At 43.2% G+C, this 17715-nt stretch overlaps 1 protein-coding gene across 5 annotated transcripts in view; it reads right to left on the bottom strand.

The window, feature by feature from the left end:
• The window catches only part of Cacna1d (calcium voltage-gated channel subunit alpha1 D), a 435186-nt gene that overhangs the window by 153349 nt on the left and 264122 nt on the right, over nucleotides 1–17715 (bottom strand). For all 5 annotated transcript variants that reach the window (XM_035452228.1, XM_035452230.1, XM_035452232.1 and 2 more), the window contains exon 4: nucleotides 191–330. In XM_035452228.1, the coding sequence (XP_035308119.1) occupies nucleotides 191–330 (140 nt within the window). The remainder of the gene's footprint in view (nucleotides 1–190; nucleotides 331–17715) is intronic.

Here is a 17715-nt window from a genome sequence, read left to right as displayed (position 1 = left end):
AACACCAGTCAAGAGAGATCTTCACTCCTGACTCTGCCCAGGGATTGACAGAAGCCCTGTCAGCATTAAAAGAACTCCTGACAGGGCCTGGTGACAGCACTGGCATAAAAACACCCATCTTCTCCAAAAAGGCATATGTACCCTTTACCACCCAGCCGACAAACATTTCCCCAAAGCAAGAGGAACTTACCCTACTATTACTATAACAAAATCCAGTAAATTCCATCCATTCCTAACATAAGCGTTAGGGTGCAGCAACAATCCATATGCTATAATCTTCAGAAATGTCTCCACTGTAAAAATAATCAGGAAGGCATATTCTACTTTTTCCTGTAAAGAGAAACAAATACGCCATGGGTGAAAGGATGAATTAAAAAAAAATAAACAAGCATTAGAATCAACAGCTCAGAGACATGAGCATTTCCCTCTACAATTTTATCATGATAACTGGAACCACTACCCTGCACCTGGGCTGGGAAAGCATTTCAATTTCCCATAAGCTGCTAAGTGTTAAACCTTATCATTCCAGGCTGCATTATTGCATTTTGCCACCTGCCCTGATGCATGTGCAATGAGTCTGCTGAGGCTATAATGGGCATGTTTTCTATTTGCACACATTTGCACAACACAGCATGTTTCCCCGAGATTTCCAGATCAGGCCCAGAAAAGCACAAGGATGAAACAAACATCCCAACAATGGCTTTGAACAGAACAGCCCCTGGAAAAAAGAAAACGAAGTCATAATGGACTTGACCCTTATTTCTTCTTGGGTTTTCCTCTGACATCTCAAGTTAAAGCCAGTTTTGTCACTGTGTACCAAGGTGACCTTGGACAAGTACCTAGTCCATTCTATATATGACTGCCCTTACCCATGGGGTGAAAGTCAGCAAACCCAGATGCTGAGGACACTGCCTGGTGACTGGCATGCTTCCTCTTTTTGGCTGACACTGCTGATGGGCCCCCAAGCAGCCTTCCCAGGGACAGCTCTGCCTCCATCTTAGTACTTGTGGCAGCTCCCATTGTCTGCCACATACCTCTCTAACATTGCCTGATGGATAGAACCTCGACAACTCCAACTCTCATGACTCCACCAGCAGAAAAAGATGCCTCAATCAACAGATCTAAACACGTAGGCTTCCTTCTATAAATGTTTTCTTTATATAGCCCCAATTTTGATAGAAATCCAGATGGACAGGGTCAAATGTAACCAAGCAGCATTCTCTGGCTTCAATCTACCAAAAAAAAAAAAAAAAAAAAACCAAAAAATCATCAACGAGAACTTTGCTGTGGACTCTAGAGCCCTCTGCTACTATCTTCCTTAGGTGCTCCAATCCTTAGACTTACTTCACTCATTAACATGCCTATTACAGGAGGCTACACTCAGTTTGGCTCAGGAAACAGTGAGCTCTTCCTCCACATGATAGACACCACAGAAGGAGAGAGGATTAGAAAAACATCCTAACTCTGGTCCCACTCTCAAAAACTCTGGTCTGGTGGAGGACAAGGGAGTTTCAGGCATGTACACAGAGAACCTCTAAAATGATAATAGTTAGTGGGTGAGCACTTCTCCACCTGTGTGGAAGCTGAAGGTCTCAGTCATGGCTCCTGTGCCCCCACCCCCCAATCACACAGGAGAAGGCAGACACTGCTGTCACACGTGACCACTATTGCAGACGTGTATTTATAAATGCTAATATACGCCTTTTAAAAGAAATTCTTCTGCATAGGAACTTGTTATTTTGGGAATCATCTTTTGAAATATTTATTTTGGGATGATTCCTACAGGCCTGCCTTCCTAAAAATGTTATATATCTATACACTTATGCATACACATGCTTGCAGAAGCTGCAGTACTCCTCTGCATTTCAATGTGAATGTTGTCTGAGCTACCCCTAGGCTGCAGGCCTCTGCTGCCAGACAGCTGGCTCCTGTCTCTGGCTGCCCCAGAACAGAACTTTTTCATGGCTTGTCCACCAACATCTTCCCTTTGGGCGATCAGGGCAATATCCAACTGCAGTCTATACACAAGACAGTGCCTACCCTTTGACCCCTCACTGGTTACATAAAAGCCAATTGATTAGCTTTGCCTTCCCTAACCCTAGACCATCTTGGCTCTTAGTTTCCCCTGCCCGTGTGTGTGTGTGTGTGTGTGTGTGTGTGTGTGTGTGTGTGTGTGTGTGTGCTTTGCCTTCCCTAACCCTAGACCATCTTGGCTCTTAACTTCCCCTGCCCGTGTGTGCGTGTGTGCGTGTGTGTGTGTGTGTGTGTGTGTGTGTGTGTGTGTGTGTGTGTGTGTCCATACACACAAGTATACATATATATGTGGAGGTCAGTGAAAAGACAAGCAGTTATCAATTCTCTCTTTCCCCCATAGGTAAAGGGGAATGAATTCAGGTCATGAGACTTGGCAACAAGCATCCCCACTCACTGAGCTACCTATCCAGCTCTGGATTCTATCACTTCAAAACCCTCCAGTGCTCTCTGGATCCCTGGAACATCATCAAAACTCTCTAAGAAACTCTGTTTTAAGTTAGCCAGAATCAGTATGTTTATGATGTTAAAGCCCTAACTCATACCCATTCCCCACCCATTCATACCCTTTGGTCCTTCAAACAGGTTAAGTTTTCAGCTGGCTCATGCTGTGCACCCCTCCCTCCACCTTTTTTCTGGTCATCCTTCTCACTCCTGCCCCTCACTTCCCTCACATGCACAGATCCTCGGGCTAGGCAGCCTTGAAGATGTCCAAAGCAGTACATGTGCCACCACCACCACCACAGGCCACATGTGGACCTACAGGTCTCTGCTCTGTCTGCAATCCAGATTCCCTATCCTCTCCTTGCCATATCCTAGGTGGATGCCCTCATAGGGAACACACCACACAATCTCATATTTTCAATACAATAAATACAGTGAGGGTCAGGGCTGGACTCTGCACTGGGAGATCTATAGAGATCCAGGAAAGAACATGAACTCTGAAAGCTCAAGGAAAAGAGTTCTGTGGCTTTAACCAGAGGCCCCAATCTCTGAAAATACCCATCTGCTGTACTCAGAGCTGCCCCGACCACCAAATGTACATCGTCAATGTGTTTTCAAGACTAAGAGAATGAGATAATCTAAAAACAGCACACTGACTTGACAATTCCTCTTCCCTTTCATCCTCTCTGGTTTATTTACTAGGCCAGACAGGGAAAAAAAAGCTTTGGCTGCCATGCCATCAATATTCATAGCAGTTACATCCCTACGTCAAGACAGCACCATACTTCAGAGCCAGAAAAACAAGACAGAGAACAGAGAGTACACCTACCAAATGCACTTGTTTTTCCCTCTGCCTTTTATTTATAAGTAATTGTGCCACAATAATATGAGGGCCATTAGTGTAAATGAATGGTTGAAGGGCTTTTTTATATCCCTCCCTTATTCTCCTCATACTCCTTTTTTAAAGATGTTGGCTTCTCTTTCCAAAATCTTTAGTGAATTACTTGACGGAACAAGTTGTAAGAAATAGAAACTTGCTACAATATGGTTCTTTGTTACAGAGATTCTGCCAAATGCCAAATGAACAAGCACAGCCTGGTAGACCAGTTGGCCTATAAGCCAGTGACATCCAGTCTTCAATTCTGACATTACAAAAGATTCCTGAGAGAAAAGGTATCTCTACATTAAACTAATTGAGTATTATTATTATTATTGCAAAACAAAAATCGAAGAAGTATGACAATTACCTGCTTTAAAGGGATTGCTCATTTGAAGAAAGAAACTAAATTTGAAAAGGAAGGTAAGAAGAAAGCCAGACAATATGGAAGCAAGTCTGGAGGCTAATAAGTCAGGTGACCTTCAGCACAGAGTCACAGAGTTTTGTAGCAGAGACAGATGAGAGCACTGAGGATGCAGAGGAAAAGACAGGGGGAGCTGGGAAAGGACAGGTGAGAACCCCTAGATTTGGAATGAGCTAACCCTTCTCTACAAAGCCTGGGCCAAGGCTGCATCAGATAAGTGACCCCCACCACCTAAACAGGAAGATTGCATGATTCCAACCTCCCCCCATCTGCCAAGTACAGCAAGACCTACATGACTCAGTCATGTCCAGCAGGGGTTTCTTCTCTCTGGCAGGAAGTCCTGAGTGGGTAGTACCAGTAAAACTACCCTTTAGAAAGACATCACCTGAAACCACTCTGTATAAGGTCCAAGTCTCCCATGAGACTTTAAATTACCAAAGAAATAAAGACTCAAATCTAGTTTTTGTTTTGTTTTATTAGTATGGAGGGTGGGGGGGTTCTTGTGGGTGCATGTGTGTAGAGGTGCTTATGTACATGCATACACATGTGGCGGACAGAGATCAATCGCAAGTGTCATTCTTCCTCAAGAGCCACCCACCTTGTTTTATGGTTTGCCTGGAGCACATCAATTGGGCTGCTAGCCAGGCAACACCAGGGATCCAACTATCTCTGCACACCCAGTTCTGGGGTCACAACATTCCAGATTCTGCACATGGGTTCTGGGGATCAACCTCAGGTCCTCCTGCTCACACAGCAAGCACCTAACCTACCAGCCATTTCCCCAGCCCTCAAATCTAATTCTGGAACCTAGTTTATCTTCTTAAACAGCAGTTTGTTAACACTAATACAGTCTCTGAGTCAATAATTTCAGAACTAATTTCCAATCTATGATTTAAAGAGGCCTTTACAAAACCAAAACCATCAACTAGCAGGGACTGGGAGATTCCAGAGTACTTGGTTCTTTTCTCAATGATCATTCTGCTGTGTGCTATGGCATTGGTATTCATCTATCTGTCTGCATGTCCATCTATCCATGCATGCATCCATTTATCCATCCATCCTGAGCTGCTTCCTCCTTAGCAAAGTTTAGCATCTATCCTCAGAGCCCCCAGCTGGCTGCTGGAGGGCTACGGAGGCCAATGCAAACCAGTGACATTCACCCCTTGGCTTTGCTCATTCACCCACATGAGCCCTGTCCTTGAGAGGTTTTCCTGGCTTATGAGAAGCTGTCCCATACATGTCTTCATGTACCCAGCCAGTGCCTTTACAGTTCTCAGCTCCCTATCTTCAAGGATCACTTCTCACTGTCTTTGTAACTCTAGCACCTATGATCACACACAAAATGCATAAACCACTCACAAGTGCTACCAGAAAACAGTGAAGAAAAAAAAGGAGAATAAAGTAATACAACCAGACATAGGCAAAATGATAAAAATATGACAATTTGTGATCCTAGGATATGTATAAACAAGGAAAAATGTATCTACGTTATCATAAATTATTTCTACGACAAGTCTGGAGTAAAAGGCTGCCTTCATCTTATCATGTGGTGGTTTGGATATAGTCAGATTTTCTTTGGACTTCCAGCTCCCAAGCAAAGACATGAACATTTATAAATTATGAAAGTTTGGCCTTAGCTTGGGCTTGTTCCCAACTAGCTCTTAAAACTTAAATTAAGCTGTTAATATTAATATATATTCTGCCACATGGCTCTCCTCCATACCGTACATCTGGTTTCCCCCATGTCTCACTGGTGAATTTCTCAGGACAGATTCTTCTCCTGAGTTCCTTTCTCTCTCCAGGAAGTCCTGCCCATCCTTTCCTGCCTACCTATTGGCCATTCAGCTCTTTATTAAACCAATCAGAAGGTGACTTAACAGGGAAGCATCTTTACAATGTGCAAATCCTACAACAGGTTTGAATAAGAATGACCCCTCAGGCTGAGTCACCAAGAAGTGGCACTATGTGAAAGGATTAGAAGGATTGGGAGGTGTGGCCTTTTGGAGGCAGTGTGTCACTGGGGATGGGCTTTGAAGTTTCAAAAGCCCATCCCAAGCCCAGCGTCTGTCTCTGTCTCCCTCTCTGTCTCCCTTTCTCTGACTATGAATCAGGATGTAGCCCTTAGCTACTGCTGCAGCACCCGCCTGCATGCTGCCATGATCCCTACCATGATGATAATGGATTAAACCACTGAATATTTAAGCAAGCCCCCAATAAAATATTTTCTCTGATAAAAATTGTTTTGGTAATGGTGTCTTTCACAACAATATAAAGTGACTAAGAAATATCTCAAATTTCATCCTACCTGCAGCCCAGGGTTAGTCATCCTTGCATTTCCACCTTACAGTTCGGTCTCTCCAAGTCACTTCCCACCTATGAGAACCCTCTACTGTGCACCATGGCCAGCTCCCCACCACACACACACACACACACACACACACACACACACACACACAAACACCAATGCTGTCCCACTTGCTTGCCATTGTCCAACCTGATCCCCTCACCCAAATGTTCCTGCCACAAAATATGGAAACATCCTTCTTCAGAGTGTTGCTACAATGTCATGATACAGAGATAAAAACAAGCCCTGTGTAGCTGATTGGAGGGAAAAACACAGAGCAAACAGCTATTGTATTGGTTTTCTCCTAGCCTGGGCTCAGCCACTGATTCATTCTATTCATGACCTTGGGCCATCGTGGAACCATTCCCCATCTGTTCCCTCTTTCTATAATACCTTTCCACTCCAACTTTCAACAGATAACTTCCACCTATCCTTCAAGTCCCTGCTTAAATGCAAGCCTTTATTGACTTCTCAGACAAAACTGGAGCTCAGTGATATATCATTATCAACACCTATTAAATTCATATTCCTAATTCACTAAAAAGTAACCTCTATACTCAAGACTCCAGTAATAAATCTACACATTTATAACCAACTGATCTTTGACAAAGGTGTCAACAATACACAATGGAGAAAAGACAGAATCTTCAATAAATGATCCTGGTAAAACTGGGCATCCATAGGCAAAAGAAGGAAACAGGCTCTTTATCTTACACCATACACATAACCAAGAAAAATGATCCAAAGACCTAAACATTAAGATATTAAAAGTCTTAGAAGAAAACAGAGTAAATTTTCTTTACATTTGATCTGAGCCAAGATTTTTTGTATATGACCCTAAAAACATAGGCAACAAAAGGAAAAATTACATAAATGGATGCACACCAAAGTAAATAGCACTTCATACATGATGGTAATGGCTATCATACAAAAGTCAAGAGATTACCTGTTGATAACCATGGAGAAAGGGAATCCTTGTATGCAGTTGGTGAGACCATAAACCAGTACAGCCATATGCAAAATAGGATGAGATTCCACTGAGATTTTAAAATGGAACTGTCATTTGATATAACAATTCCACAAGAGGGAAAATAACAAAAGGAAATGAAATAAGAATGTCAAGGAGACACAATTGCTGCCATGCTTGCTGCAGTACTGTACACAACAGTCAAGATGTAGAAGCAGCCTAAGTGTCCATCAGGGATGTGCTGATAGAGAAAGGGAAATACTCTCCAAAGAAGGAAATGCCATCATTTACAACATGTGGGTGAACCTGGAGGACATTATGTCCAGTGAAATAAGCTAAGTACAGAAAGACATACACACACTCATGACCTCACCTCTATGTGGCATCTAAAAATATGCAAAGAAATAAGCAGCGAGTAGTGGTTGGAGGGAAGTTGGCTTTCAGTTAGATAGGAGGAAGCTTGGGAAATCAACTGTACAACAGTATGAGTAGCAACAAAGGATAATATGGTAGGAAATTGCTAAGAGAAGATTCTAATGTACTTGTCATAAAAAGTGTGTAGGTAAATATGGATATGTTGATTAGCTTAATTTATCCATTCTATAATGTATCTATACATGAAAACATGCTATGTCATAAATATGTATAGTCTTTATCAGTCTAAAACAACTTTTTAAAATTTCCTCTCTAATACTGTCTCTCAAAAATTGACCGTGGCAATAGGGCCTGGGGTCATTTCTGCTCCATGCATTATTGGATTCCCAGGGAAGATTGCATTACTAGACATTTAATATCTGTTTGTGAATAATAAGTGGGCTAGACGCTTAATATCTATAAGAGAATAAGTGGGCAAAACTACATATTTTGACCAAATAGGATTAAGTATCCCTTCTTGATGATATGGTCTACAATACCAGGACCCTAGCCCTTTGGTTTTATCTAGTTACAGGGAAACTTGCATTTGGATGCAGACATTTGCCCTCTATCTGTGCCTCATGGTGGGGCCAGGGTACTAAGCTGTTGGTGTTGAAAAGAGTATGTACAAATGGTGGTAGCTGTCCTCAGAGTCAGGGGTATAATGCATGAGGACAGGAGAAAGAGGCCAAGACACAACAGACCTTACATGCAGGTGACAGGGTCTGGCCTCCCTTTCTCATACATAAAAAGAGCAGGCACAATTAGATGGTCTCTTCCAGCTGGAAAACTACAATGTACCTGGCATGCAAGGCAAAGCTCAAACATGGGCTTGACCAGGAGCTTCTCGTAGATCCCAGAAACCCTCAAAGACAGCCATTCCAGGGTAGCAAGAACCAAAAGTAGCTGGGTCACCCCAGGTCACAGTGCACATGTAGGCTGAGTATGCTATGACAATCCCACTTACTGTCTTACACAGTTCAAGAGGTGACCCCAGGGAGCCCCTGGCTGCTCTTGCTCCGTTTTGATAAACCAGTGCAAACCCTAGTAAATGCTAGTGGGTGAAGTACAGGCAGGTGGCCTCTGCTCCAAACTAGATGGCTGCAGGGAAAGCTAATTTGGTTCCCTGCAGGCTCCAGTGAAGTATGCACTTAGAGACCTCCTATGGGTAGCTTAATGGCACATTTACATGAAGGAAAAAAGGCTCCAATAGTCAGTATGTCCTTGCTTTTTCTCATTTTTGGTTGAAAAGTACAAATCTTATATGACATTTGTATCCCCTGAGTCCAATCCTGGTGTCACCCTGTTTATTTATTTCTCCTGATTCTCAGTTCCCTCACCTGGAAAACAGGAATAAGTCATGCCTGCTATATCTAACCAAGTTACAGTGAAAATCCAGCTAGGTAAAGCAGCAGGAGCAAACTGTGGCTTGTATCCTGGTCAAATGCTGCCCTGAAGAAGGGCGGAGGAGAGATGGTTCCCCCATCTATGGGGTGTGCATGGATGCGGTCCTTAACAAAAGCCTCTATAATTCTGGAATCCTTTCTGCTGAGACCCCAGGGCAGTCCAGAGACCCTATAACCACCAGGTGGGAGAGAACCCTGCCCAGGAAGTTGTCCCCAATATGCCCAGAAATGACAAATGAAGAGGCCAGCAGGGTGGCCTCAAAGATATCTGGTCTCTGAACAGAAGGGTGCCTCAGCCAGGAGCAGAGAAGGCTGATGGAGCCACACACCCCCCATCATCAGCAGAGCGATGCTTTTCCAACAAGCAGAGAGCAGCCACTTCAGATGCAGAGGGTTATTAGGGTCCCTGCCATCCAGCGAACTCCCAGGTGACAGTACCCTACCCATTCCCCAGGAATGACTGCATCCCTAGTTCTCATTCCAAGAACTACAGGAGCTGGCCTGGAAGCTGAGCAGCTGGCTCAGGGCAAGCAAATGTCCCACCCACACCAGCCAGGGCCAGTCAGCACTAATCCTGGGATTTGCACTTCAGCAATAGATAAGAAGTTGGAGTCGGACTTAATTCTCAAAGGCTGTAAATCTGAAGCTGAGATAAAAGCCAAGAGAGGTTCAGCCAAAAATTGGGAGACAAAGTGAGTCAGCCACACAAATTCAAATGGAAGAAGCTACTGGCCTCCATTTCGATTTATAAGCCCCTGGATCAAGTGGAACCTGAAGTCAGAAACCCACCTCCTGATACTCTTCAGTTATAAAAGCCAGTTGGGGTTGGCTTGTAGTCAAGTGCACACGGAAAAGCCCTAGCTAAATGCAAGGACTGTCAATAATGGCTCATTTACCAAGAAAAAACTCCACTGAAAACACCTTCTGACTCACAGGATTAATGAAGGGTCCCTCTACAGAAGACCCATGGGCCCTGCCAGCCACTATCACTAGGAAGCCACACAGGCAAAGCTTTCCAAATTGACTACTTCAAGTGTCTTCCATCCTGGGTTCCTGCACCCTCTGCAATGTAATGCTTCTCATTTGTCATGTTTCCCATCTGATCAGTCTGGGTTCCTTTAGTGGTGGGTATATTCCATAGCTAGCAGCTTCCCACTTCCTTACCCGTCCTCAAAGGCACTGCCCAACCACTCAAAGTCCCTATTTTGATTTAAGTCAACAACCCTTAGTGAGTATCTGCTCTATACCAGGTTGATCCAAATGTGGCTAAGATGTTGTCTGCATCCTCCAGAGGAATGGCAGATGCATATGCAAAATTTCAAAGCCCAACAGAATGTCAATCAAGCTATAGGAACTCTTTCTGGGAGGTTCTGGTAAGGAAGTAGTAGATGGAACATTCAAGAATACTTCTTGGAAAGTATTAGACAAGAGTCCACTGAAATATCCACCTGTACACCAAGCACCTCCACAACCAGATGAACTCTACAAACCAATGGCCTGTTTCAACCCCACAGGAATGATCCCTCCTCCCTAGTGGCCTCCTCTCCTTTCTCTATGAGTCCTGCTGCTTTAGCCTACTGAATCCTATGTTGCCCTGCCCAGGTGACATACTCCTTGAGTCATCTGGTCTTTGTGACTCTCTTCCCCAAATCTTGTGCTGACTCCCTTGGGAAGTCCACGGAGCTCATATCATATGACAATTTGAAATGCATATCATTTTTAAAGAAGTGTTGACATAGCTGTTATACACAACACAAATCAACCTTGCAACATGTCTACCTCCTTTGCCAAACAGAAATCAGCAAACATTTCAAAAATAGCAGGAGTCAGTATGGTGAAAAATCAAGCATTTTCATTTCAACAAGAAAGTCATTCCTCTAAGGCTAGAGTCAGTCATGCTCAAGTATCAGTTGTTGCCTTAGTGTGCTAGTGTCCTCAAAGAATAACTGCTGACCTTATTTACTGTCTGTGGGCTTTCTGACACAGTCAGTCACAAAAAAAGAAAAGAAAAGAAAAGAAAAAAGAAACAAAGAAAGAAAAGAAGAAAAAAGAAAGTCATTCCTTTTCCACATTAACAGAACTACAGAAAAGCTTTTCAATTTGTATATAGTTAAATTTACCAATTTCTGAATTTAAAATAGCATCTCATTTAATTTTCCTGATATCCATTCATATTCCTGTAACTGGGCCACACATACACCAGGACACAGAAGCTAAAGCTAAGGCCTTCCCATCTCTTATGTTGTCAGTTATTCAAGCTAGAGAAAGGAAGGCTGGGAAGAGGTTATGGTTCACATGCCATGTGTAAAGTCCACAGACTAAGTTATTCCTGGCGCTAAGCAGCATCAACCGAGGAGACTTTGCAGATGCCTGCCTCCCTCTTTTGTTTTGGCCGCTACCATGCCATCCAGACTGAGAAGGAACTAGAAACTCTGGGGCCATGGGAGCCAGGGACACAGCAGTATCAGAAACAGCACAGGCACTCAGGAGGCGGGGAGATTCAGGAAGCATGGATGCCTGCAGGATAGGCTCTGACAAGGTTATCTGAGAAAGTTGGTATAAGGCATTGCCACTTAACAAGGAGCAGAGCTTCTGCCTGCCTGGATAAACTATGGACATTGGTCAGTAAGTAGACACATGCACATGCTGCAAAACAAGCAAACAGACACAAGACTCCCATCTCTGATGCAATGCAAACAGGCTACTACAAAGTTCTGGGGAAGAGAAAGCTTGCTAAGCACCCTGTCATGTAAAGGCCAAATTCTTCAGTGAAGACCTGGAAGAAGATTAAGGGTTCTAGAGGTGCCTATGTCCTAGTGGCTTGAAGTCACCCAGGGAGGTTCATTAAATGCTAACATTTTCCAGGTGAAGAAAAAAAAAGCCATCAACCAAAAACAACAAACATGCCCTCTACTTTGAAGAACCCAGGGTGCAGCTGCCTGGTGGAAGGACCACACTGTCTTCATGTCTGCTACCTCTTACGGACTGACAGATTGCTATCTTAGTTACTTTCCCATTGCAGTGACAAAACACCAGGACCAAAGCAAGATGTGAAAGAGAGTGTTTACTTTTGGAGCTCATAGTTCCAGAAGGTTAGAGTCTATGACCACCATGGCAGGAAGCATGGCAACAGGCAGGACAGCATGGCACTGGAGCAGTAGCTGAGAGCTTACATCTCGACCCACAGCATGAGGCAGAGAAAGAAAGCTAACTGGGAATGGCAGGGGCTTTTGAAACCTCAAAGTTCACTCCCAGTGACACACCTCTTCCAACAAGGCCACACCTCCTAGTCCCTCCCAAACATTCCACCAACTAGGGACCAAACATTTAAATACATGAACCTATGGGGGCCATTCTCATTAAAACCACCACAATTATTCTACATAAGTCACACCAGAATGATCTCAGTGAACCAAAAACCAGAGAAGTTAGGGGCAGCTGTATTGTCTCCAACTAGGGTTGTTAAGTTGTGACCACATAGGAAAGATTAATTGAATGTAAAGGTCACAAAAATACTTGCCAACGGTATAAAGTGTCTAAACATGCAAGGACAAAGAATTAATCAGAACTCAAATTGTGCTGAACCTGAGGTTTTTCTGGCAGCGCTTGCCCATGTTGCATCATGGAGCTTCACTGGAGCCTTGGTTCTGATCACACAATATCCACACTATGCACTGTGCATACTGGCATGCCATACAACAGTGAACACTGCTGAGACACCTGGGCTCAGAGTCAAGAACACCATATATTAAGACTTCCAGTGTTTTTATTGTATATATAAGCTGCTTTGCTCTTAAAGAAACATGATGATTCAATTATGGAAAAAAAGACTCTGAATATTTTTCTACCATCATGCCTTAGCAAGTAAATAACAGATTAGTATATCTTTGGACTCGATTGTGTTCGAATGTTTGATTTTTTACATTGCTGTTGGAGTTGTTGAAATGAGTTTGAATTGAAAAATAAATCATTCCATGAATTTTGGCTTAGGATTGGGACAGACTTCCCAACAATGCTTGAAATGCTTCTGAACTTAGTTCTGCTGTTTTGTGTTACACGTTGGGAAGTGTGTCCTCAGCAAGGTGACCAGAAAATCCAACTGTCAATCAACTCTGAAAAACACTGAATATGCCCCATGTCTTATGGTATTAGATATGCTGCCAAGATTTAATTCTTCATAAGAAAAATCAACAAGCATACCTATCTCATTAGTATACAATTTTTTTCCTCTTTAATGAACAGTAAAGCCATAAGTACACCAAGGAATTGCTTTAATATACATTTCCTTTTCTTCCCAGTAAATGTTTACTTAACCATGCACTCCGCATGCTGGTTGCTGTCTCACTGCTATGTCAAGAAGCAAATTTAAGGGATAAACAGCTGATTTGGCTCACAGTGTGAAGGTAAGCCATCATGGCAGAAAAGCTGCTGGTCATGTTATGTCCAGAGTCAAGAAGCAGAGAGCAGTGACTGTCCATGCTCACTTCACTTGTTCTATTTAATTCATTACAGGGCCATGAAATGGTGCTGTCCTCATGTAGGGTGTCTTTCTACCCAATTGATCTAATCAATAAAATCCCAGAGAAGGATGCACAGGGGCTAACCTAATCTGGATGACCCCTCACAGGCATAACCAAGGGCTAACCTAATCTAGATGACCCCTCACAGATTATGTTCAGGGGCTAATAACCTAATCTAAATGGCCCTTCACAGGCTCACCTAATCTAGATGACCCCTTACAGGCATGCCCAGGACCTAACCTAATCTAGATGACCCCTCATAGGCTCCTTTCCTAGGTGATTCTGGACCAAGTTGAAAGTCAATATAAACCATCACATCCAGGATTATGTAAATCTTTCCTCAAAGTGGAAAAAGCCTAAGGAACTATCATCCAGCAACTCAATCTAGCAGATTAAGGGTGCCTCTTGGGAGTGAAGCCACCCACCCAGTCACAGCTGCTGTAACCACATCTGTCCCATAGGCAGTGCTGTCAAGCTCCTACCTGGAGTCATGGGCCATGCCAGGCAGCACTTTGACTTTGGAGAATGGAGGCCAAAATCCTGGGTTCTGGTCTCAGCACTGCCTGGAACTTAATAGCTGTGAGGACTCAGGCAAGTGATGTTACTGCTCCTTCTTTATCATTAATAAGAGTACAAAGAAGGGGTGTGCAGGTTTATTCAGCACCAATGATGCCACACACATAAGCCACAGAAGCCAGGATCTGTGTGTGGCCACTTGGCAAGTTCTCACAGCACACAGGTCATGACCATTGTATCTATGCAATGCTCCCTGCACTGCCCTAGTCAGAACCCAGGAACAGCCTACAGCTAGCTGTTCATCCTATACTACACATCCTAGGCTGTTCTACAAAAGCTGTAAGCTACTATATGACAACCAGGAAGAGAAAGGGCCTGGATCACCAGGCTTCTTAACACTCACTTCCTCACACTGTGAATGAAAGTAGCAAGTGGCTGGGTTCTGTGGAAGACAGACTAAACTCATCTCACCTCAGAAACTATTTTTTTGGATCAACAAACCTAACGAATGAGTACCTTTTCCCTACAAATTTGCTGAGGGCAGAGGAACATGGATCATGTCTTTCCAAGTAAATTTATGTATCAGAGATAAAGGGCATTTGAGGGGTTGTATGGAGGCCTAATACAGTAGAAACTTCCTAAAATACATGCAAATATGAAGGCAACATAAATGAAATTGCCAAATAATGGGGGAGAGAATCCCAACTGGCCATCTCTTGCCAACAAAGCTTCCAGTACTGGGATTGGGTTACATCTAATTGAATTGTTGGCCAAAGGGAATCCCCAAACAACCCAGGCTATTGTCAAGACCACAGGATGCTCCACAAAAACTGATGTCAAGGCCCCATTGTGGAAGACAACATATTGATTATGGAAATGTCAAGTTGGTGGCTACATAGAGTCTTCAGCCCTACACTCCAGCATCTTTGTTATGGGAAGGTACTCTCTGCATGCTATCAAAGGAGTAACAAATACCATACCAGTCACAAATCCTTTATCTATAGTGATGTACTACCTGTAAGATATGCTAGAGCAAAGGTGGCATAAAGCTTGTGAGAGTAACCAATAACTGATTTGATGTAAGGTCCACTTCATGAGATGTAACCCACACCCAACACTGCATGGGTGACCAAGAACTTTAGACTAGATAGTCCAGGGACCTAAGAGAAAAACAAATAATACTGGTCTAAACAAAGAAAAAAATGTAATGATAAAACAACTCCTAATGACATTCTGCCACATAGAACAGTGCCTTGTTCAGCCATCAGCAGAGAAGCTTCCTCCTGCAGCAAATGGGAACAAATACAGAGACCCGAAGCCAAATACTATGTTGGGGCGGGGGGGGGGGGGGATGATTTGAATATTCAGTCCTAAATGGGAATGTCTCCATCAAATCTCTCCCATCAGAGCTCAGGGAACTCCATGGAAGATGGAGAGTGTAAAAGCCAGAGGGGAAGAGAGACACCAAGAAAACAAGACACTGTAAACTAACATGATCAAAGCTCATTCGAACTCACAGAGACTGAGGCCTACAGTGGCATGCACCAGGTCCTCTGTGTATATGTTATGGTTTCCACGGTAGTGTTTTTATGAGATTTCTGATTGAGTGAACAAATGGGACTCTGATTCTTGTGCCTTCTCTTGGGTTCTTTCTCCTTCTGTTGGTTTGTCTTGTCCAACGCGCGCGCGCGCGTGCGCACACACACACACACACACACACACACACACACACACACACACACGAATGAAAACCTACCCACTATGGTAAAGGTTAACAACTGAACTGTCATTTAAACCTGCTGGGTGAGGGAAATTCCATTTTCTCCAATAAAGTGACACTGAATATATCAACCACTCCAGGACAGACCTCATGTTAAGGAGTAGTTGACCATATAAAGAACTCACAAGGGGTTTTTTTGTGTGTATGTGATTTTATTTGGTTATAATTTGGTGGAGTTTTGGGGGGGAGAAACCATGGTTTTATATTGCTTTCTTGGTTTAGAGGATTTTGTTGTTGTATTGGGTTTTTGTTTTTTGAGAAGGAACTTAAAGTTGGATGGGTAGGGATGGGAGACGATCTGGAAGAACTTTGAGAGGGAAAGAATATGATCAAAATATAGTTACACTTTGAAACTTTTAAATGATGAAAAATCAAATATAATAAGTGAAAAAAAGATTCCAAATACTTAAGAGTGTGGAGTCTACATTGAGATTAGTGTCTCATGTATACATACAAAAAAATACATACATGCACATATAGATTAAGAGTGTCATGCCTCTAACTCACCATTGTTTTAATATTAGAAAGCAAAATTAAAGGAATGAAGAAACGTTGGAAAGCTTTACATCTATACATCAGTCAATTTCTTGGCCTTCTAGGAAAAGTGAGGGAGGAAACAGGCTCAGCAGACCATACTAGCTGAGAGCTGAGGACGCCACAGTCACTGCATTGGCTTGGTGCAGGGGTGAAATCTCACTGTCACCCATCACCTTGCCTACCTTCCAGAGCCAGGGGAGGGGCCTCTGCATTGTCCTTTGACCCCAAATACACAGCATTCACACAGGGATTTCTGTGAGAGACTCCACACCCAGGGAAACACGAGGCTCTGGAACCACTTCCTAGTTCTACTTTCAAATCTCTGATTTGTCTGAGATTTTCCAACTGAGCAACTTTATTTTAAAACAGCTGAAACTCTGAAATACTTAGGATAGAAGAATAAGGTGGAAAATTTTATTTACACAAAAAAGAAAATAAAAACAAATAAGACATTACAAAGAAGTGTTGTGTGAAAACGTCATTATTAATTTGGCTATGTGGTGTTTAATACCCAATGTAAAAGAAGGAAGTTGGGAGACTTGAGTTCACTTATTCCTTAAGTGAAATTGTTTCACAACACAGGGGAAAACAATTTTCTTGAGAGAATTACACAGCCAAAAGAATCAAGTGACCAGAGGAACAAGACATCAATAACGGGCAGAATAGCATCTTCCTGCCCTTGTACATTCTACACCATAACACAGGAGAGGGGATTCAATTAAATGCATGTGAAATTAATATAGTGGTTTGTGTCCAGGAAATTAAATAGAATGGGAACCATTAGAACTCATAAGAAGTTTCAGAGTGCTCCAAGGCTGAGTGTGGTTGGGTGTACTTCCCATGGGAAGCAGAAGCAGCCAGATCTCTGTGGGTTCCAGGCTAGCCCATTCTACATAATGAGTTCCAGGCCAGCCAGGGATACATAGTGATACCCTGTCTCAGACAGAGATGGGGGAAAGGGGAGGGAGAGGGAGAATGAACTAACAACACGTATATTTTCCTGAAGCTCCTGTTTCAGATGGCACATTCTTGGCTAAAGAAACACAGAGTTGTACAATCCACCTCTAGAAGCCAAGAGTCTGGAGTGCTGGGGAACAGGGGTCAATTTCTTGAAGTTGGTTTCTGAAAGAAGTGACTCTCCAGGTAAGAAAAACGGTTCCTGCCCATCCTAGGAAAGCAACTGGGGCCATCCTGGAATTCTCTAGCTTGCCTGGAGAGAGAATTGGGGAGAACAGGTGAGACTAAGACAGCATTCACATGTTCTTGCAAGGGTCACAGGAGAAAGAAGCTGGGTTAGATTTGGAGAGAGTCCCAGACTGAAGGCTTCAAATCTCAAGCGCACAGTTCCAGACTATCACCCTGCTGCAAGCCATGTAGACAATGAGGAAATCCCAAAAGCTGCTCTTGCCCCTCACCAGCTGTGTGGCCCTAGGCAAAGCACAGAGATTCCCTACA

The sequence above is a fragment of the Cricetulus griseus genome (genome assembly GCF_003668045.3).
Source record: "Cricetulus griseus strain 17A/GY chromosome 1 unlocalized genomic scaffold, alternate assembly CriGri-PICRH-1.0 chr1_1, whole genome shotgun sequence".
NCBI lineage: Eukaryota > Metazoa > Chordata > Mammalia > Rodentia > Cricetidae > Cricetulus > Cricetulus griseus.
The sequence above is the reverse complement of the archived record's forward strand: the minus strand, read 5'-3'. Positions and strand labels throughout refer to the sequence as shown.